This window comes from Saccostrea echinata, unplaced genomic scaffold (genome assembly GCF_033153115.1).
Source record: "Saccostrea echinata isolate AGI-Se365-2 ecotype Australia unplaced genomic scaffold, CSIRO_AGI_Sech_v1 ptg000012l, whole genome shotgun sequence".
NCBI classification, from domain to species: domain Eukaryota; kingdom Metazoa; phylum Mollusca; class Bivalvia; order Ostreida; family Ostreidae; genus Saccostrea; species Saccostrea echinata.
In genome coordinates this window covers 24,261,624-24,283,793 of record NW_026889761.1, presented here as the reverse complement: position 1 = coordinate 24,283,793, position 22,170 = coordinate 24,261,624, and the positions used below count along the sequence as shown (strand labels likewise).

The 22,170-nt window shown below is 35.7% G+C and overlaps 1 protein-coding gene, 1 long non-coding RNA gene and 1 pseudogene across 3 annotated transcripts in view; 2 read left to right on the top strand and 1 right to left on the bottom strand.

The window, feature by feature from the left end:
* Positions 1–593: 593 nt before the first annotated feature.
* LOC133185582 (uncharacterized) lies at positions 594–8,715 on the bottom strand (annotated as a pseudogene).
* LOC133185583 (lambda-crystallin-like) lies at positions 8,679–13,571 on the top strand. 2 transcript variants are annotated; one of them, XM_061320885.1, is made up of 6 exons: positions 8,679–8,822; positions 10,023–10,257; positions 10,747–10,908; positions 11,205–11,399; positions 11,788–11,893; positions 12,145–13,571. In XM_061320885.1, exons 1-6 carry the CDS (start codon positions 8,704–8,706, stop codon positions 12,363–12,365), a joined length of 1,038 nt encoding a protein of 345 aa, XP_061176869.1. In that variant the 5' UTR covers positions 8,679–8,703; the 3' UTR covers positions 12,366–13,571. The 2 variants fall into 2 exon arrangements, with proteins under 2 accessions (XP_061176869.1, XP_061176870.1); XM_061320886.1 differs by having other exon boundaries at positions 8,752–8,822; positions 10,039–10,257.
* A 2,369-nt stretch (positions 13,572–15,940) lies between these two features.
* LOC133186153 (uncharacterized) overlaps positions 15,941–22,170 on the top strand; it is a 235,607-nt gene continuing 229,377 nt past the window's right edge. Inside the window, exon 1 of the long non-coding RNA XR_009721010.1 lies at positions 15,941–17,017. This is a non-coding gene — a long non-coding RNA (uncharacterized LOC133186153). The remainder of the gene's footprint in view (positions 17,018–22,170) is intronic.

Genomic DNA, 22,170 nt, shown 5'->3' with positions numbered 1-22,170 from the left:
ATGAATCATAAGATATATATATATATATATATATATATATATATATATATATATATATATATATATATATATATGTTATAATATAGTTTTTATGTAACGAATTATCCAGGATGTTTGTTCTACATCTAGCCCTCTTTAAAAATATAATCAGATGTCAAACTAAAGGAAAAAAGGCAGGTACTTTGCATAGAATCACCACCCAAATAAAACTGATGAAATTTAAAGAAAATTATGCTAATTAAAGCTGCAAAATAAATGCACATGGTACCTGAAAAAAATTGCAGCACAAAATTATAAGTACTGGTAAACGGACATGATCTCTGAATTGAAATTCTGAAAACATTTGTTCATTTTACGTGTTTTACTGGCTTTTCTAAATTGTCCTTCTTTGAGAATTCTGGTTAGCAAACTTACCAAAACCATTTAAGGACTCTTGCTCATAGATTGTTAACAAAATTCTTGAATCTGCTGTGGAATATGAGAAATCATGACAATGTTTGAAATGACTACATCAATAGATGCAGGACACTATGTGCTGTAATTCCGCATTTCTACTTTATATTCCCCATCCCAGTAAAAAAAAAAAAAAGATACAAGATATTATATTAGTAATTTATTAAATCAACAAAGACTTTTATTTACAACTCAAATATAATGCATGGAGATTTTGTTTTCGGTGGTTATACATAATAACAAAAGTTATAAAACTTTGATTTTTTTCACTTCTGCCTCCTAAAGAAATTATTGCTCCTCACAAAACTCATAAAGTCTATCACAGACACCTGATACAAATATATATTAATGATAATAAATGTATATCCTCACATTTGACTTTAATGAGATTTTTAGCATTTAAAAATGCCCCATATTAAATATTGTCATTTAGGAGAGAATGTCAAAACAAACAAATACATGTATTAATGATAAACATGAGGATTGTAAAAATGTTTGATTAACTGAGATCTTACAAATATTCTGAGCAATGTACATAAAGATTAACAACCTGCGTTTCCACATATATATTATTTATATTAATACGCCAATACAGGTAAACCTGAAAATGGAATGTGCCTTTCACCATTTTTTGAAGATAATCTACAAAATCTACAGACTGTAAATTCAACCATTCTTCACTTAAAAACGAAATGTTTTAGAAAGAACAGGATGTGGCGGTTAAAATAGCTGTGATGCTCTGTTTGATTAACATTGTATAAGAATTTGACTATCTACTTAATAAAATTTTTTTAAAAAACTGTTCTTTTGAAAAAAGAGATTGAAGAGTGAGCTAAAATGACAATAATGCTTATGGAATAAAATTTCTTTACTTACAGGGTACAGAAAAGATCATGGCACATTTACCCTGAAAATTGAAATAACATAAAAACACGAGGCACTTTTTAATGTAAGAAACTGCACACTGCATCAAAGTGAAAAAAAAAATCAGCAATTCATCAAAAGCACTTTTGGATGCATAACATGGAAGGCAAACTAAACTCGGTATCAAAAACAATGCCTTTAAACATCATTACAGACATCAATATGTCTCATTCTCCAACAAATTAAGAAAATTGATTCATAACACACTGCTTAAACTACTAATGCAATAAAACTGATCAGACATAGCAGGCATACAAAAACAGACTAAAATCTTCAAGGCCTATAACAACCAAACTTAAGATCCTCCACAATAACATGTGAAAATCTTCACAATACACTTGGATCCACCTTCTCCATTGTGAGGATAGAGAGATCATTCCAGGGAAATTTGGCAGCTGTTGTACAGTGCATACATATATTGGAGCAGTGGTCAGTTGTTCAATCAATGTCCAGATCTGTGTCACTGTCCAAACAAGTGTCCTGAAATAGAGTCAAAACAAAAAATGAAAAGAGAAATACAAAAGGAAAACCAAAGAAGGAAGATTTTGGTGGAATTCACTCATTCTTAATTATAATAGATATATAACATTTATCTGTACTGAATTCAATTCAGGTAGAGTTATAAAAAAAATCTGACCTCACAGGGGCTTGTCACGATCTATTTGTATACCTGCTAACCACCAAAAATGACCCAACATTCAGATGTTAAACATGGGTTCATAACGAGTGACAATATTTTTTAAGCTAAATTGGAGGGGGGGGGGGGTTCATTGGTGAGGGGTGACGTTGGTTTTTGGGGTGTGTGACCCATAAATTGGGGGTCAGGTTGCTATTGGTCTTCCTAATTTGACCATCTCTATATTATACTAAACACAGGGATGGCCAAAAATTAGGAAGACTTTATGTAGGTCTGTGACTAGCCCCTGTGAAAAATGCCTGCAAAAATGACCATTTTCCTGCTTAGCCTTACCCATCCACCTTGATCCACGATCCAGGAAGCGAACTTATCCGCCACAAACTCTGCTGCCAAATCCTTCACCTGAAGAGCCACTGCTCCCCCAGCCCCCGCCAGGGTAATGGCTTTCTTTGTGAGGTGAAATACAGCCGCTATCTGATCCCAGCTGTTGCCAGGTCCCACCGTATTGTTAACTGTGTCCTGGAAAGTTTGGTATGTGGCGTGCTTGGCTATTTCCAAAGCTGCATCCTTTACAGAGTCAGGGGACACATTCATCTACAAAATTAACAAACTGATCAAGTGGTACGCAAAGACACATTTTACATTCAAAATTAACAAACTGATCAAGTGGTATGTAATAGGGCTGGGTATTGGCTAGAGATTTCATATTGCGATAAATTGCGATATTTTTAACTGTATTGCGATATGTATTGCAATATTTTCTACAAAAATTTAAATGAAATTTTCTTATTAAATTAACTTCCTTTTACATGTAGAATGTACATAACTATGATAAATGACTAATAAAAGTTATCTTGTTGATTGAATTACACTTATACAACTAAACACACCCATACAACAGCTTTTGTCGATCTGTTTGGCGTGATCGCAAACTTTTCTTTATATTTTATGATAGAATTCCTGAGTCCAAGCATTTTGCTGGTATATCGGTATTTCAGAAACGTATTCCAATACAATATTTATTGTCAACATACTGCAATATACCAAAATATCGGTATTATTGCCCAGCCCTAATACTTAAATACACATGTACCTATAAAATTAACAAACTGATCATGTGGTAAGTAAATACACATTTTACCTATAAAATTAACAAACTGATCAAGTGGTACGCAAACACACATTTTACCTATAAAATTAACAAACTGATCAAGTGCTATATAAATACACCTTTTTTGACTTCTGACATATGGTGCTTACATACACAAAATATTGTAATAACTCACTGTAAAACTATCCCCAATTTCTCGAAGCCTGTCCCTTAGCTGTCTCTCCAGCTCTGTCAATCCCTCACCTACAAAGTCAATGTACGTAAAAAGATGACTTATTTCTTATGCTTCATCTGTACATAATATGACATAATTCATGTTATTACTTTGTAAATATAACTTCCAATCTATCAAATATAAGGAACACTGCATGACCAAAAAATCACAGCAATGTAAGCATTCTTCCAATTCTATCTTGGATAAAGAATGTTTCTTCAATAGACATGCTATATACAGTATATAATGTTTCCTTAACCATGCACAGCAGCTGACAAACTACTGAATAAAAAAAAATGTACCCACCATCTCTCTCATCGACTCCTGATAAGTTTGGTGTCCTGGCACTGACTCGTCTGCCGAGAGTGTGTTCTACGGAACTACTGCCGCTCTCTGACATTGGACTGGTGGCCATGTACTGGTCTCCGATATGAGCTAACTTTTCAGCCACTGCTGAATACAGACGGTCCTTCTCTGGGTCTGAGGGCTTTGATGATGCATGTCTTGGACACGTTCCTAAAATAGAAATTGGACTTGAGACAGAGAGAAGAGATACACTGAGACTGTAATATCTGTTAGTTGCAGGTGCTAACAGTGGGAGAACATTTATGCATTTTATACAAATACATGTAAATTCCTACAATGTTTTTGCTGGAAACAAACCTTGCTCTTCATTTCCATCTACTTCAATATCATGACCTTCATCAAAGTTCTTGACCTTCATACGTTGTTTGACTGTTGTGTCTACGGTCCCATCTGGATGTACCAATATCTGCTGCCTCTCACAAGTCTCAAAATCCAGCACAAAGGACTTGTTCCTACTGGTGCGATCTCTCACCTCACCCTGAATCGGCCCCTCTGGTATCAACTCATCTGTTTGTCCATACGTCTGTTCTCCGGTGATGACAGTGGTGGTGGTTGTGTGTTGGGAGAGATCCCCAGCTTCCTGTACTCTCTCTTGATAACCCTGACCCGTGGACACTGACCGGCTGTAGTCAACTTTTGGAGATTTACGATGTCTATGGTGAAAGTCAATCTCATCTGACTTGGATGCTGCAATCAAACAGATAAGAATTTTTTTTTTAGTTTACTCATCAATATATTATAAATATGATATAAATTGTACTCTCAATTTCCCAAATTTTCAGCATCAGTAAATATGTCTTCGCCATTTTATAGAACCCAAACTAATTGTATTAGACTGCTGTTTGATCTATAGGAATTACTCATTCATTCTAAATATTTACCAACCTTGAATATTAGAGGAATATTTGTCTTTCTTAGATTTCCTGAAGGATGTGATTTTTTTCAGTTTTCTGAGGATTCCACTGTCGCTGTCTGATAGTTCTGTACTTTCCTTTACGCTGGCATGCTTTTCTTTATGCTTGTGTTCGGACTCCCCAGTCACATCAGTTGTTTCCCAAACATCCTTTTCCACCAGCATTCCTGACTTCTTCCCATTGGTATAATGGTGTTGTTCAATATGTCCATGTTTGTGAGTGTGAACATTCTGTATTACTCGGCAATTTTTATCAACACTGGAGCCCTCATCCTTTTTCTTTCTTGGCTTTCGTCGTTTTTTAATGGATGCATCTGACTGAGATCTCTGTCTAGTAACCTCCTCATCTCTTTTGCTCTTCCCCGACTTAAACTTCTATTCATACGTTCCTTCAATCTAGTAAAAATGGACTTCTTCTTGCGCCCAGGGGAGATAACCTCTTCATCGTCTGTGTCAGCCGAGGATTCTGTCCCAGACTTTAATCTCTGTCTTCCTCTAGTTATTCCTACTTCTTCTATGTCCTTAAGTCCACTATGTATCTCCACAGTTTTATCTATTGCATGGTCCTCTTCCTTGTCCCTTTTCTCTGCAATCTGAATCAGTGTGGGTTTACCATCAGTAACGATTCCCCTGAGTCTAGATGGACTGAGAGATTTTGATTGATCAGAGGAAGGCTCATCTTTATTTGTGACTTTTGACAAGACACTTGATGGGAGGCTATTAGACCGCTCTGTATGGTCTTTTGGTGGAGGCTCTTCATCATCTACTCCATCAATGAATGGAAAATCAACAGTCCCATCTGTTAGGGATCGGATGGACCCTCCGGGAATGGACTGGCCTGCCTCACTGCGACATTTAGCACAGCTCGTCCGTGACGAATACCTGGATCCTTCTTTAGAAGTGCTTCCGCTGACTGGCCCATCGGTTTCTATGACATCCTCCACCACCACTTTTTGATAAGATGTCGGTATTGCAGCATTCTCTTCATTATTGTTTAATAAAAGTTGTTTCTTGAGGAATTGCTCTAATATTCTATGAACCTCAGATCTGATCTCCTCCTCTGTTGGGGGAGGTAGGGGGGATTTCTTGCGGGGTTTTCCCCTTGTTTCTTTCAGATGAGTTGACAATACATTGGAGGCCTCTTTGTGGGTCTTTAGTACAGGATTTCTTCCCTCAGCCATGTTTGTCTGTCATTTTCTTCCCTTTTGCCTTCTCCTAAAATTAAATTGTGACAGCTAGATTTTATGCAAATTCATATAGATTATGATTGAGCATAATTATCTAATTTCAACTAATTAATACATAGCTCACTCTCTCAATATAAGACCAGGTAATTTGAGATAATTACTTATAATTATATTTATTGTCAAAATTAAATGGTACTCCCTATTCAATCACTTTTAAATAATACTAATTACTATATATTTAGATGATTATGAGGTACATTGTAATTGAATAATTATTTAATCAACAGAAAACAGAGCACAGTTCTAATTCATTACTTCTCTCTTTGACACAATGCTTGGCAGTCTGTCCTTAAATCTTCATGGATAAGTTCTTTTATTCTCTCAAAATCGTTATAAACATGGTACAAGAACTATGTGATGAGGACAATAATATAAAATATATAGTTTCAGGTCAGAGGTACAAACACATGATACATCCCAACAAAAAAATTAATTCATGAATTTGAGAACAGAATGTTGACAATATTGTAGCTTATTTCAGCATAGCTCTACAGGCAGGTTCATTCCAAAGACTATTTCTACCTACGTAGCTCATAATAGCTATTTAAACTTACTTGAAGTAGCTACTTCTACCTACTTTTACCTGTCTTTGAAAATAAAATTAAATGATAATTAAAGTGCATCTTTAAAACAGGTCAAACTTGCTGTTTATCAACTTGTGCACTTGTATGGCAAAATTCAGGGTGTTAATTTGAAAACTTTAAAAGGGTGGCAGATGGAGAGGAAATGCAATACAAATCATCCCCAAAACATTTTATTTAAGAAAACATGACAATAAGATATAAGTGGATACAGTTTTGTGAGACATTTTAGACTCAGTTTTGATCCCTACCACCCAGAAAATGAAACTGGGTGTTGTTTTTGATGCCAAATTAATAAATCAGAAAGGAATCATTTTTTGGCCAAAAATTTTATTGTATTCATCCTTAGTGTGATTGTTTTATGTAATATTAGGTACTAACCATATTGTGTCATTTCTGTGTTAGGCCACAAAATGCAAGTAAAGCAAAAAAGTAGGTAAAAATAGGAACCTGGAGTAGGTTTAAACAGGTTGGGACCAATCGCCCAAATGGGATATAATAGCCCACTGTTTATGAGACTGATCCCTCGGAAGTTCCTAAACTTCTTGGGGATCAATCTAACAAACTGTAGGGTTGCAGAAAAACTCGTATGCCAAAAGTTATTCCTTTTTAAGAATTCTGATGCAGATTTATGATATTTATAGCCAAAATGAAAATTTTCATCTTTTGCACTGTAAATTTATATCCCATTTCAATTTGGGATATTATTTCCCAAACGGGCTATTATATCCTATTTAGGCGATTGGTCCCAACCTGTTAAATATCTAGGTAGGTATAAGTAACTACACAGGTAGAAATAGGCTTTGGACTGGATCTGACGGGTACACTGTACATTGTATATAGATAGAATGTTCTATCGTTAAAGTGATAAATGTCCTACGGACCCGGCACATCGATTTACCCAAAATGGACCCAAACGGACCCAAATGGACACAAATGGACCCAAATGGAAACCCAAATGGAAATCAAATGGACCCAAATGGAAAGCAAATGGAATATTAAATATATATTATCGTATTATCAAGTTATTACTAACTTATTTAAAATGATGAAAATAACAAACTTACAAATGGAGAATAATAATTATTCATTTCTAATATTATATTTTAAAATACGAATTAATTTTCTATAGTATTCTATACATCAGCAAAATTATTGGGGGGTGTGCGGCACCTCCCCCGTGCCCCTCCCCCCGGTTCCTACGGCCACTAAATAAACTTTAATATGAAATACTTCAATTTGTATTCAATGATATGCAAAAGTTACAAATAGAAAAAAAAATTAATTCGTATTTTAAAGTACAATATTAGAAATGAATAATTAATATTCTCCATTTGCAAGTTTATTATGTTCATTAAATAGAATAGAATAGAATAGAATAGAATAGAATTTATTTGCCAATCATGGTCCCACTGGGGGCATAACATAGATACAAGCATAATTTGTAACACTCAAGAGGACAAAAAAAATACATGAACATACAGCAATACAGAACATAAAAATACTAGATGTTGAGTCTAAGCAAAACAGAGTTGATGAATAATTTCAATTATCTCCCTTACACCAGGAAGCCATATATGGCATTACAATTGAGTCCCCTAAACTACAAAATATTTCAAGGGACAGTGCTCTAGGAAATACATGTCTCAGAAGTGTAACTGTCTGGACAGCATTCCTCCTCATAACTTATGTAGAACAGTAATTCAATAATGTATGTATCATATAAAATAACAACTTGAAAATACAATAATATATATTTAATATTCGATTTGGGTCCAATTGATTTCCATTTGGGTCCATTTAGGTTTCCATTTGGGTCCATTTGGGTTCCATTTGGGTAAATCGACGCACCCTACGGACCCGGTTTAACGATTGTGGTGAGGGCCTGTATAATTATGTACATTGTATCTGATTTTTTGGTTTTTGGTCGATATTCATATTCTTGGAGGAAAAAAATACCTTTTTGTATTAAATGTACACAACATTTACATAAAACTAGGTATGAATATTTTCCCTATGGGTTATTAATATATCGATTAATTGATAAACAATCATCAAACTGTGTCATAGGCTTGCGCTTGTGATACTGTACAGAGGAAATTAGGAATAATCAATGACTTACCACAGTTTTACCTCACTTTTCATAAGTGATCGATAACACAAAATTATTATACCAATAAAAATAGCATCTTATCATAATTAACGTTATCTCACCTATTTAATATTGATATGTTTAGAAATCGCAGAAGCTGATCTAATGGTAGGAAGAGTTCTAATAATAAGGGAAATAACTCCTCTAGTTTCGTTTTTGACAATCCAGATCCCGACCTTTACCATTAGTGGAAGCATGTCGGAGAAAATTGCAATCGTTGGGAGGTAAAAAGGCAATGTCAGCTGTATTTGTTAGAAAAAAATATTCAATGCATTAAGAATACACATTTACAAATGTATGAAATGTCATGTAATTTTGTAGAAGTCTTAGTTATAAATACAAACAGCCTGCATGATTGTATAGGGTGTCCTCTATATGCATGCAAATTCTTAATATTTACACTAACTTCCATTACCCGCAATTATTATCATATGAACATGTTCTGTGTCTGCATTTTACACAGTGACTTAAAGTGTAATAATCACCTGAAATGTAATAATAACATTACACGAAATGTAATAATCACATGAAATGTAATAATCACCTGGAATGTAATAGAATATCTCAAATTTTATAATAACATGAAATGTAATAACCAGAATATATTAATCACATAAAATGTAATCATCATTATCAAAAAGTAATAATCACATAAAGAGAAATAATCACATAAAATATAATAATTACATAAATGTAATAATCATCTAAAATGTAAAACTATTTCATTTCAACCTCAATAAAGAAATAAATCTATTAAATGTAGCATGCCAACATTTTCTGACAATTGATATTATATAATTTTTTTTTGAAAAAGAATCTTTTTTATGATAAATTGGTCAAAGCAGACTCTCTTCTCTTCTTAAGTCATGAAAATAAGATTTCTAAGGTTTATTAAGGTTTAAGGTATTAGTTTATGTGCTTATAACTTATATGCCAAGCTATGCAACATTTCTATGTTATTATAAAGTAATTGATGGAAGAATGTTCAGGTAATCTTTTGCTCAGGTGGCCCAGTTCAGATCTTGTCTTGCTAAAATAGCAATTAACATTTTTAATCGCTTAAAAGCTCACCATATCTTCAAAATGAGTGAAGAATTTTACATGCTTCAAAAATCATTTAAATGTTAATCTTCAATGGAGTAGCTGCATCCATATTGATGCCTTTCTTTTAATCTTTTAATTTAAATCAAGTTTATTATTGAAAGTTATTTCATAACTTTCAATGGCATCTGAAAGAAAATTGCTGTTAATTAAAATCAATATAAAATCATGACTATTACACTGTGCATCACCAAAATTTCATGACACTTTATTTTCGTGAGATGGGTATTTGGTATAAGCGAGACAAAATTTTCACGAATGGTGGTTGATGCCGTATATTTCCTTATGTGCTAATAAAAATATCTATTCTTTATTTTGTACAGTGGGCTGATTGGCCAGAATTGGTCAATGATCTTTGCTGCCCAGGGGTACAAGGTCCATGTGTTTGATGTAGATCCTGGCCAGTTGACTCGAGCGGAGCAGAACATCGCCCGGACTCTCACAGAGTATGAGGAGGAGGGATTTCTCAGAGGTGTCAGTGCCGCAGCAGAGCAGGCTAAACTGGTGACCTTTACTAGTTCCCTACAGGAATGTCTGACTGGAGCAATCTATGTACAGGTCAGTAAATTATGATTAATCTCTGAGTTTTATTTTATTGCCAGGTAAACAACACCTACAGAATATGTATTAGGAGATCCAGGTGTAACAAGAAGGGAAAAAAATTTGATGGACCAGACCAGGATTCAAGCCTGGACCCCCTGAACTGTAGACAGATACTCTTCTGGCTACCTGACCAATGGCAATCAAAGCTGCCTCACCACCACACAGGCTAATTTTGTTTAAAAAGTTCTTTTTTTAATGGTACTTATTAAGTTTTAATGCCAGAAGAACTATAAGAATAACTCTTTTTATACTAAACTTGGGCAGCAATAAGAAATATCGAGGAAATCAATTTTCAGAGCTTACAAAGATTTGAAAACTAAATTGCTGTACCATCAAATACATTAATCCCAATATTGAGATTTGGATTCAGATTTTATCATGGAGGTATATATTACATACGTAATTGTCTGATTTCATCTGGTATTCTTATGTATACATTTCTAGGAGTGTGTTCCAGAAAACTTAGATCTGAAGAGGAAGGTGTTTGGCCAGATAGATGAGATTGTGGGTGGAGCTACAGTAGTGGCTAGCTCCAGCAGTTGTCTTCCTGCTTCTTCCTTCACTGAGGGCCTTAGAAACAAAGAACAGATGCTAGTGGCTCACCCGGTAGGGAAGTCTCCATTGTTAGGCTGGGTTATTGTGACTGATTTAGCTTCTGAGTCTTAAAGAATAAAAAATGAAGGCTTCCTTAAATTGCAGAGAAGGAAATATTAAATGCTTTTGTACACAATACATGTAAAAGATAAAAGATTGAGGAACTGGCCTATTAATTTGTAATTATTCCTTGTAAGCAAGGTTTTCTGTAAATGAGTGAAATGTAAGCAAGGTTTGCAACACACTACTGTGTATGGCACATGTAAAGTGTATAATATGTAAATTAATTTAAAAGATTCATATGACAGATAAACCCACCATATTTTGTTCCTTTGGTTGAACTGGTTCCTGCTCCATGGACTAAACAGGAAACATTGACAATGGCACGGGAGCTGATGGAGAAAGTAGGTCAGTCACCCGTCACTCTCCGCAGGGAGAGTCTAGGATTCGCACTCAACAGAATACAATATGCAGCCATTAACGAGTGCTGGAACATGTATCAGGTACAATTCAAAATATGTTGTAGCAATTGCAAACATTTAGTTTACCATAAAAAATATTACTTTTCAGAAAAAAAATGAACAATATACAGTTGTTGCTGTTTTTGAGGTCAATACACGATTAAGCTACTTTAAGAGTACAATATTCACTGAAGGCCGAGGTCTCATGCATGATTTCTACAATGTTGTATTTCAGCCAATCAGAGAGCTAGGAATTATTCAATTAAATAATAAAAAGAAATTGTGTTCTGAGAACTATGAATGTCTTTTATGTGAAATTTATTACAAACTGCAAAGAATTACATGTACATATATACATTTTCTGTATGAATTCCTTCTGGATTGTACACACATTTTGTAAATGACAAGAGTATTGTTCCCTTGGTTACAGTCTGGTTTGTTGAGTGCTGAGGACATTGACAAAGTCTGTTATGATGGACTGGGTCCCAGATACGCCTTCATTGGACCACTACAGACTATGCATCTTAACGCTGATGGTTTGTGTGTTCATTAAATAGAAATAAAATTAAATGTTTGCAAATGATTGTCAATCAACCAAATATTTTTTGATATAGGAATCCTTGTATTAAATGTGTACAAAAGACATGTAATATGTAAAAAGGATATGTATATACAAACCAAGAAATGGAATGATGAATTTTATTTTGTGATGAATTCTTATAATACTGACAGATTTACTGTGATTCTAATTTGCTAAAGTAAAAATTTCTTACTTCTGTTTAATCAGGCATTGTGGATTACTGCAAGAGATATGCAGATGGAGCATATAATGTACAGAAAGAGACTTTTAAACCTATCCCTGTTCAGTATGATGTAGAAACAGCAGAGAAGATCCAGGCTGAATACAATGCTTCAATTCCATTGGATAAAATTCCAGACAAGAGGAAATGGAGAGACACTAGACTTGCAAATTTAGCTAAAATGAAGAAACAGTTAGATGATAAATAACAAAAAGTTATGAAATCTTATTTATTGTAATCACAACAAATGTAATAATGTATAGTTAATGAAAAGTTAATTTTTCAAACTCAGGCTTACAGGTAGAGAAAAAAAATATACATTGTAAGATTGTAGAAAATGTATAGAAATCTTAATCCAACAAGTCAGAACATATAAATATCTCAGGGAATGTAAAAGGAACAACACAGCTTTGACATGTAGTGGTTTTAAAATTACAGAATACTAGTAAGTGTTTCCAGCCCCTTGTGTTTTGAAATAATTTAGTTAAATTGATTCTGAACAGTTTGTTCAATTCATTTTATAAAAGTTGAAAGGGAGATGAAATGAACATTTGTTTGTAGTTACTAGTTAACTTACACCTGTTGGTTGCAGGTTATAAAATTTATGGAACTAATGTCAACCTAAAATGAAAAAAGTGCTGAGAAATTTATGTGTGTTTATTATGAAAATTTATTATGCTGTCTCTCTGTCATACTTAAATAATTATTCTCTTCCTTATTTCTTTTCACTTGCTGTCAAGTTGTAGTGCTTCTATAAATTTCTAATGTTTCTCTGTTAGAAAGTAATGGACCATTCATAAAATACTAGTAAACACTTCTATTATTGACTTTGGAGAAAAAAAAACTCAAATGACCTTGGTTTAAGGATCTCAGTTCATAAATAATCCTTGTGTGAAGGATGAACTTCCAATGTTTCTTCATTAGAAAGTTATAGACAAAGAATAAGTTGTATATTTCTTCTGACAGTGACCTTCAACTTGCTCAAATGACCTTGGGGTAATGTCACATAAACACTCAGGTCATAAACAATGTGTGTGACAAGCTTTCTCCATCACAAAGAATGGCCAGGGCAGTTCCAAAAATAACCTAAAACTTGCCCATATATGACCTTTGATCAGATCAAGGCAAACCTTTGGGTTATATTAGTAATTTAACATTCGAATTCTACAATTTTTTTCTGTCATGGACCTGAAACTTTCACAAATGACCTTTGTCAAGATCATGGACCTCTTTCAGACCCTAAGCAATCTGCATCAAGTATGAATTTCCAAGGTTTCTCCATCGTGGAGTTTTGGTCCTGACACGGTTGAACTGACAGACCGACAAGGTGATTCACATATACATGTACATGTCTAAGAGAGAAAAGAAGTCAGTTGAGCTCTTAATTTTGTTTTAATAAAGAATAAACAGAGAAGGATCAGGAAAATTCATTGTATTCAATATATACTATTATGTCTGTCTGAAGAATTAGACCTGGAGGCAATAGTGACTTTCTACTACAGAATTACGTAACAACTTCCCTATTTGAGTGTTATATCGACCTCATTGACGTGTAATTGTTGTTGATTTATTTCAGATGTTTGGTCCCTTCTCATGCTTATATTTATTTTATGAAGTCATTATTTCTAGAGTATTGAAATAAAACAGATCCGGGAAACAATTTCGTTCGGGCAAGCCTAACAGAAATTCTGACAGGCAAAATTGAAAAGTGGGAGGGGACACAACCGTAACTTATACATATATACATGTACTGGCAAGTTATTGAGGGGTCATAATTGTAAATTATCTTTCCTAATGTATAGTACATACTGGAAAAATTATTAAGAGGACACAACTGTAAATTAGCACCGTTTTCTAAAGTAAACTATATTCTGGCCAAATTATTGGGGCGACTGGGGTAAGGTCCGGTTCCTACAGGCCTGTAAAAGAAGTGGCCTGGGTTTTTAAGTTTTAAAAAGTATCAGTAAACCTGTAGAAAAAAATTAAATTTCACAGTATAACTGTTATCTTGTTTTACTTCTGGATGTAACCATCTTCACTGAAACACGAATTAGAATCAAAATCTATATATAGTATCTGAACATTTTGCATAAGGAAACCTTTTCAATGAATAGTATTTCCCATTCGTCCTAAATTGTATTTTGTTCAAAACACTAGTATATATAAGAATAATCAAAACGTTTCCTATACTTGTATGTTCATTAAATGGACGTGCTGAATAGGACTGCACAAATAATATCGATATTCTGGTGTATTGCGGTACGCTGACAAAAAATATGGTATTGCGATTCGTTTTTTCAGTATCGATATACCGGCAAAATACTTGGGCTTGGAATTTCTAAAGTAAAATATGAAATTTAAGATGTCAGAAACGCTTTCAATCGTGCCAAACAGTAAGGTTGCATTTCAGTGCAAAACTGTGGTTAAATCAACACGAACTTTTTTGTTACAAGCTATTTTTAGCTCACCTCGACGAAGTCGAGATGAGCTTATGCTATACCCCCGGCGTCGGCGTCGGCGTCGGTGTCGGCGTCGGCGTTAGCGTCGGCGTCCCAGGTTAAAGTTTTAGGAGCAAGTCCCATTCCCAAGTAACTATAAGCCCTACCTGTACCAAACTTGCATGGATGATGCATCTAGGGATGGACACTACCACACTTGCTTCGGATGCTGGATCTGACCTAGATTTTCCGGATGAGTGACCAGGTTAAAGTTTAAGGAGCAGGTCCATTCCCAAGTAACTATAAGCCCTACCTGGACCAAACTTGCATGGATGATGCATCTAGGGATGGACTCTACCACACTTGCTTCGGATGCTGGATCTGACCTAGATTTTACGGATGAGTGACCAGGTTAAAGTTTAAGGAGCAGGTCCATTCCCAAGTAACTATAAGCCCTACCTGGACCAAACTTGCATGAATGATGCATCTAGGGATGGACACTACCACACTTGCTTCGGATGCTGGATCTGACCTAGATTTTCCAGATGAGTGACCAGGTTAAAGTTTTAGGAGCAGGTCCATTCCCAAGTAACTATAAGCCCTACCTGGACCAAACTTGCATGGATGATGCATCTAGGGATGGACATGGCCACACTTACTTCGGATGCTGGATCTGAACTAGATTTTCCGGATGAGTGACCAGGTTAAAGTTTAAGGAGCAGGTCAATTCCCAAGTAACTATAAGCCCTACCTGGACCAAACTTGCATGGATGATGCATCTAGGGATGGACACTACCACACTTGCTTCGGATGCTGGATCTGACCTAGATTTTCCAAATGAGTGACCAGGTTAAAGTTTTAGGAGCAGGTCAATTCCCAAGTAACTATAAGCCCTACCCGGACCAAACTTGCATGGATGATGCATCTAGGGATGGACATGGCCACACTTACTTCGGATGCTGGATCTGACCTAGATTTTCCGGATGAGTGACCAGGTTAAAGTTTAAGGAGCAGGTCCATTCCCAAGTAACTATAAGCCCTACCTTGACCAAACTTGCATGGATGATGCATCTAGGGATGGACACTACCACACTTGCTTCGGATGCTGGATCTGACCTAGATTTTCCAGATGAGTGACCAGGTTAAAGTTTTAGGAGCAGGTCCATTCCCAAGTAACTATAAGCCCTACCTGGACCAAACTTGCATGGATGATGCATCTAGGGATGGACATGGCCACACTTACTTCGGATGCTGGATCTGAACTAGATTTTCCGGATGAGTGACCAGGTTAAAGTTTAAGAAGCAGGTCCATTCCCAAGTAACTATAAGCCCTACCTTGACCAAACTTGCATGGATGATGCATCTAGGGATGGACACTACCACACTTGCTTCGGATGCTGGATCTGACCTAGATTTTCCAGATGAGTGACCAGGTTAAAGTTTTAGGAGCAGGTCCATTCCCAAGTAACTATAAGCCCTACCCGGACCAAACTTGCATGGATGATGCATCTAGGGATGGACATGGCCACACTTACTTCGGATGCTGGATCTGAACTAGATTTTCCGGATGAGTGACCAGGTTAAAGTTTAAGGAGCAGGTCCATTCCCAAGTAACTATAAGCCCTACCTTGACCAAACTTGCATGGATGATGCATCTAGGATGGACACTACCACACTTGCTTCGGATGCTGGATCTGACCTAGATTTTCCAGATGAGTGACCAGGTTAAAGTTTTAGGAGCAGGTCCATTCCCAAGTAACTATAAGCCCTACCCGGACCAAACTTGCATGGATGATGCATCCAGGGATGGACACTACCACACTTGCTTCGGATGCTGGATCTGACCTAGATTTTCCACATGTGAGACCAGGTTTAGATTTAGGAGTAGTCTCGTTTCCAAGTAACTATAAGCCCTACCTGGACCAAACTTTCATGGATGATGCATCTAGGGATGTACACTAACCAATCTGCTTCGAATGCTGGATCTGACCTAGATTTTCCACATGAGTGAATTTTAGCCATATTTTAACCAAATTAGCATGGATGATGTATCTAGGGATGGACACTTCCAGACTTGCCTTGGATTCTGAATCTGATGTACATTTTCCAGATGAGTGACCAGGGTAATTTTTTGGAGTAGCTATATAATATTATGGCCTGTTATGATTAAACTTGCATAGATGGTGCATCTAAGGATGAAAACTTCCAGACTTGCTTTGGATGTTGGAAGTGACCAAAATTTTCTTGATTACTAAACAGGTCAAAAGTTTTTTGAGCAGGTCTATAATTAAATCAAACTTGCATGGCCATTGATCTTGGGATGTACCCTAACTAGAAAAAAAATATGATGTGAAATTTGCCTTACATGTAGATAACATTCGTCGAGGTGAGCTTCGTAATCTTTGATTACCTATGTTTCATAGTTATATACGTTCTGCTTATAAATGGAGGTTAAAACAAGAAAAGATCATCTTATCTGTTATTGCAATACATATCGCAATACAGTTAAAAATCACAGTATATCGCAATACGAAATTTCCATCCGATACCCAGCCCTCGTTCTGAATTTGTCATTGTCCTGCACTCATTACTGGAAAGTCCAATGTTCTCAATGATGATGTTAATTTTTATTAATATTACATATTATGTAATTCGTGGTAAAATCTGAAGTTAAAAAGAACGTGTAAAATACAAATTTGTTTTATTCGATCAATGGTGAACTTTCCAAAAAATTCGTTGGATGATAGACTCGATGACGCAGTTAGGTCATGACTCGCGAGTGTTTTGTTTAAACATTTGGTATTTGCACTGACAGCATACGATAAGAGGATGGTTTATTATGATATGGCCTCATTGCCTACCCTGGTATTCTTGACTGATTTTACAATGATTTAGAATACACCGTCAACTAGAACAAACAATTATCAAAATCTGTTAGATACAAAATCACAGCGTATTGTACCGTTTAAGTTTCTTAGGATACTGAAATTAAAGTAAGCATTTTGCTCGTGAGATTAAGGTAACAACATTGTTTAATAGTCAAAGTAACCATGTTTATATTTTTTTAAAAACTACCTTAAGTGCCAAATTACATCAAGATGTGTTTGTGAAACACTGATGCCTCCGTATGGCAACTTATAACGAAGGTTAAACTTTCTCAAATGCAAATCAAATATGTTGGTACCCAAAGGAAGGTCTTGTCTCGAGGAATGTACCAGTGAAATATGAAAGCCCTAGAAGCAACCATTGGATAGATATGGAAAAGGTTAAAGTTTTTCAAAAGTAAGTCAAACATCAAGGTCAAGTTCAAATGGTACAAAATAAATGGTGCCTAAGGAAAGGCCTGATGACAAGAAATGCACTAGTGAAATATGAAAGTCCTAGCCGTTCAAAAGTTATGGCCAATGTTAAAGTTTTTCAAAAGTAGGTCAAATTCCAAGGTCAAAGTTGTTGGTATCCAAAGGAAGGTCTTGTCACAAGAATTACTTATGTGAAGTATGGAAGCCCAAGTACAAACTGTTTAAAAATACGGAATCTCTTTGAACGTCTTTTTTACTTCTGGACATTGAGGGAAAATGTTGGCACGATTTTAATGAGAATTGAAACCCCGCCAACCACCCTGTGGTTATGAATTTCACACTTTTCATAATGTTTTGAATTTTGAATTATTCTGTTAAATATCATGATATATTTGAATTTGTAAACTCAAATTATTTGGATTTATGGTGAAGTATTTCTACCAAATTTGGTAATAATATGACGTTAAATAAAAAGAAGTTATTACGAAAGTCTACGTATTTTTTTGAATGACCCTCGTATGAAGATAACGAACAGTGATTGATCTCAAAAAAGTCTACCGACAATATACAAATTTGTGAACAGGACATAAAACACGGACCCCCGGAAATTCCATAGGTGAGATCAGGTGCTTAGGAGGAGTAAGCATCTCCCGTTGGCCGGTTACACCCGCAGTGAGCCATATGTATTGATTAGGGAAGACGGAACATTCCGTAATCAAATTTAGTTAAAAACCAAAGGCCTACCAAATGGTATGAAATATTTCAGTGAAAACACTACCTAGTGATAGGTTATATTTGCTTACAAGGTCATTATAACGACCCTAGAATTTATGAAATACTGACTTTTAACGAGGTTGTTGAAATCCCCGTAACATCAACTTATCTGTCAGTACCCTTCCTCGGTTTAATAATTGATCGTACTCGGAGCAAGCTCTTGAGTATCGAATACGTTGAGAGATGTTAAAACACCATATGCAGATGATATCGGAACATTACTACTTGTATATAAATAAGGAAAGTTGATGATGAACAATTGTAGTCATCTCGTTTGTCATAAAATTTAGTTGTTAGCTGGCCCTTATCGTCTTTGGTCAGTAAAACATTCAAATATGGTGTCTTCACTGGGATATATCGAGTCGACAAATAAAAGGAAGTAACTATTGTTCATTGATAAAACGTCGTCGATATATCTGAATGTCGAGATGAAGGCCACAGCAAGTGTTTTCTTCCCCTCGTGTAGAAGTTTTTGAATAAATTTTGCTTCATAGGAATACAAAAACAGATCGGCTAATAAAGGAGCAAAATTAGTTAACACTGGAATTCCAACAGTTTGTTGGAGGACCTGCTCATTCATTGACGTTCATTTTATTGAAGAACCAGCTGTCTATATAATATCAAAAAGCCCAGTTTTATTTATTTATTGCGAAGATTGGTTGTATGAAGTGTATAAAATTCATGTACGTTTTGAGGTTTTTACTTGGGGGAAAATGGTTTTAAAAATTCTTTGGAGTTTTTGAGAATCCACATCTGAATTACACCGCTTCTACAATATATATGCTGTAGCACAGTATATTTGAAGCTTCTCCTTTAAATTATAGAAATTAATATTTATGTAGGGAGTAAAGATAGGGGATTAGTAGAGAATTCGCTGGACCCGGCAATATGTTTGTATGGATTTTTATGAAGTTTAGGAATCCAGTATATGTAGGGCATATCAAACTTACCTTCGTTGACTGGAATGTTAAAAGTATTTAAGACTGAAATGTGATTTTATGAAAGAAAATTATCCTTTGAAAGTGAACAGTGAGTATACATGTAAGTTAGATATCCAGATGTAGAATTAAAAGCACGTTCTTCTAAAATACACGTATAATAATGAGCCTTGCAAACAAAGACGATATTGTTAATTGCCTTGTCTGCTGGAACCATAGAATGTTCATGTAGTCTTTCTAATTCTTTAATCACCTCTGATTTAGTATAAACGGAAGGAGAAAATCTTCTTTTCTCCTAAACACCAAAACATCAAACAGTCAGGGTCCTTCGGATGAGACCTTAAAAAACCGAGGTCCAGTGTCACGGTAGGCGTTGGCATGATAAATTCTCACTGCTCAATGTCCCTGAGTCCCGAGTAGAGGTCTAGATTTGAAGCCCTCCAACGGTATATGGTGACGTCTCTATATGAGTAAAAAATTCTCACAAGGGACGTAAAACAACATACAATCATTCAAATAGTCAAACTGTTTGCATGTTTATGATTAGCAATGACCTACTACTAAACCTGTGAAATTCATGATCCCTGGATTTAGGGTTCATTTAGGGTTCAGGCCCCTAAGGACTAAGTTGGATTTAGGGTTCAGGTCCCTAAGGACTAATTGATCTTCTGTAGGTAAACTGTTAACATTATTAAAATTAGCTTGTACCTGTATTATATTTTAAGGTTCTGGACATCAAGCAGACTAATAGCATTGACTGATTAGTCCTTTAAGAAAATACTTGTAGTAAAATTCATGGCCCTTAGGTTCAGGAAGTCCGATAGACTAAGTTGTCATAAACTAAAATCATATTATGTTCTTGAAATTCTTTTTAGATCACCTGAGTACAATCAAATTCTTCGGTAATAAAATTTAAAGAAAATGCCAAGTTAAGATAAGATTTTTAGGCATGGGCAATATATTAGAAATGATGAATAAGACAAGTAAATTTTTAAGATTATCACGGACGTGATTGGGTGGAGAATACATAATCCCCTATTGAGATTAAGTGGGGACTACATGACCCCCTATTGTGTTGGGATGGGGACTGCAGAACCCCACTTGTGATTGGATGGGGACTACAGACCCCCGGATGTAATGGGGCGGGGACTACAGAACCTCTCTTGTGATGGGATGGGGACACATAACCCCCTGTTGGGACGGGACGGGGTCTACACAACACCCTGTTGTGATTGGGTGAGGACTACAGAACCCCACTTGTGTTGGAAAGAGGACTACATACCCACTGTTGTGACGGGATAGGGACTACATAACCCCATGTGGTGAATTGGTGGGGACTACAGAACCCCAGTTGTGGTGAGGTGGGGACTACAAAACCCCCTGTTTTAGATGGGGTGGGGACTACAGAACCCCTATTTTTATTGGGTGGGGACTACAAAACCCCTGTTTTGATAGGGTCGGGACTACGAACTCCAGTTGTGATAGGGTGAGGACTACGGAATCCCAGTTGTGATGGAGCGCCTGTTTGATGCATGGGGTGGGAACCACAATCATTATTTGATATACCTTGATAGGAGGGTTTGTACCATTTTGGAGTTCAATGATAAAAACACAAAACTAGGGACAAATTTTAGGTGTAAAGAGCTGGCTAGAAAGCACTTTCTATTTGTGATCATGAATATCCTCTGTGCATAAATTACTATACATGTAGTACACTATTTGCCGGGGAAAAACCGTTCTCATGCATAACTTTTCACTACTGAAACTTTTACTTTTTGGACTTTTTTTGTTACTTTTCTGAATTTTACAACCTTTTTGGATTTTGGCAATAGTTTGATCTAATCTTAATACCTTTGTATGTTAAGAGTATATTGGCCTACTCTGATGTGATTCCTAAATTGATATTTATTAACTACTAGTATCACATAATCATGGTGGATTTAATAAACGTTTGAAAAAATGTAAATCTTTGTATTGGTTTACACTGATATCAGGTTCAGGCCCAAGGGTTATGATAAGTTGGTCATATATTGACATTGCATTATATCTTTAAACTTTAAAGTTTTCTTTATTTCTTTATTGGACATCAAGGAGGCAATCTATGAACATGATTGATGCCAGCAATAACCTCTACTGTACGACCCCTAAGTTCATTTAACTATGTTGTTAAGCTGGATATCTAGCAGGCAAACGCTTTGCATGATTACAGTAAGTGCGTAACCCTTTACCAAGACTGTAAAAAATAAATCATGGCTCGAGGATAATGTTCAGGCCCAAGTAGGTCACATCTTGGAAGTACTTGCATGTTTGAAAATTGCTTTTTCTCAACAACATTTCGCAGATGGACTATTTGTATGACTACTATGGATCGCGAATTAAAAGACTGAGGGGCAATATGAGAACCATCTATCCTGTATTCAATAATCCAGAGGTGAAAAAAGAATTAGATAGATTACATATCAGTACGTACTGCTCCCTGCTGACAAAGCAGGTAACAACATTGTCTGTATTTGTAAGGCTAATTATATAAAATGTATTTTAGAGGAACTTGGATTTAGTTCTAC

Bases quoted from the DNA above. Each gene is read 5' to 3' on its own strand.
- LOC133185583 (XM_061320885.1), top strand. From the start codon at position 8,704: ATGGTAGGAAGAGTTCTAATAATAAGGGAAATAACTCCTCTAGTTTCG. The intron at 8,823-10,022 runs GTAAAAAGGCAA...TATTTTGTACAG, and splicing joins AAAATTGCAATCGTTGGGAG to TGGGCTGATTGGCCAGAATT. The intron at 11,894-12,144 runs GTTTGTGTGTTC...CTGTTTAATCAG, and splicing joins TATGCATCTTAACGCTGATG to GCATTGTGGATTACTGCAAG.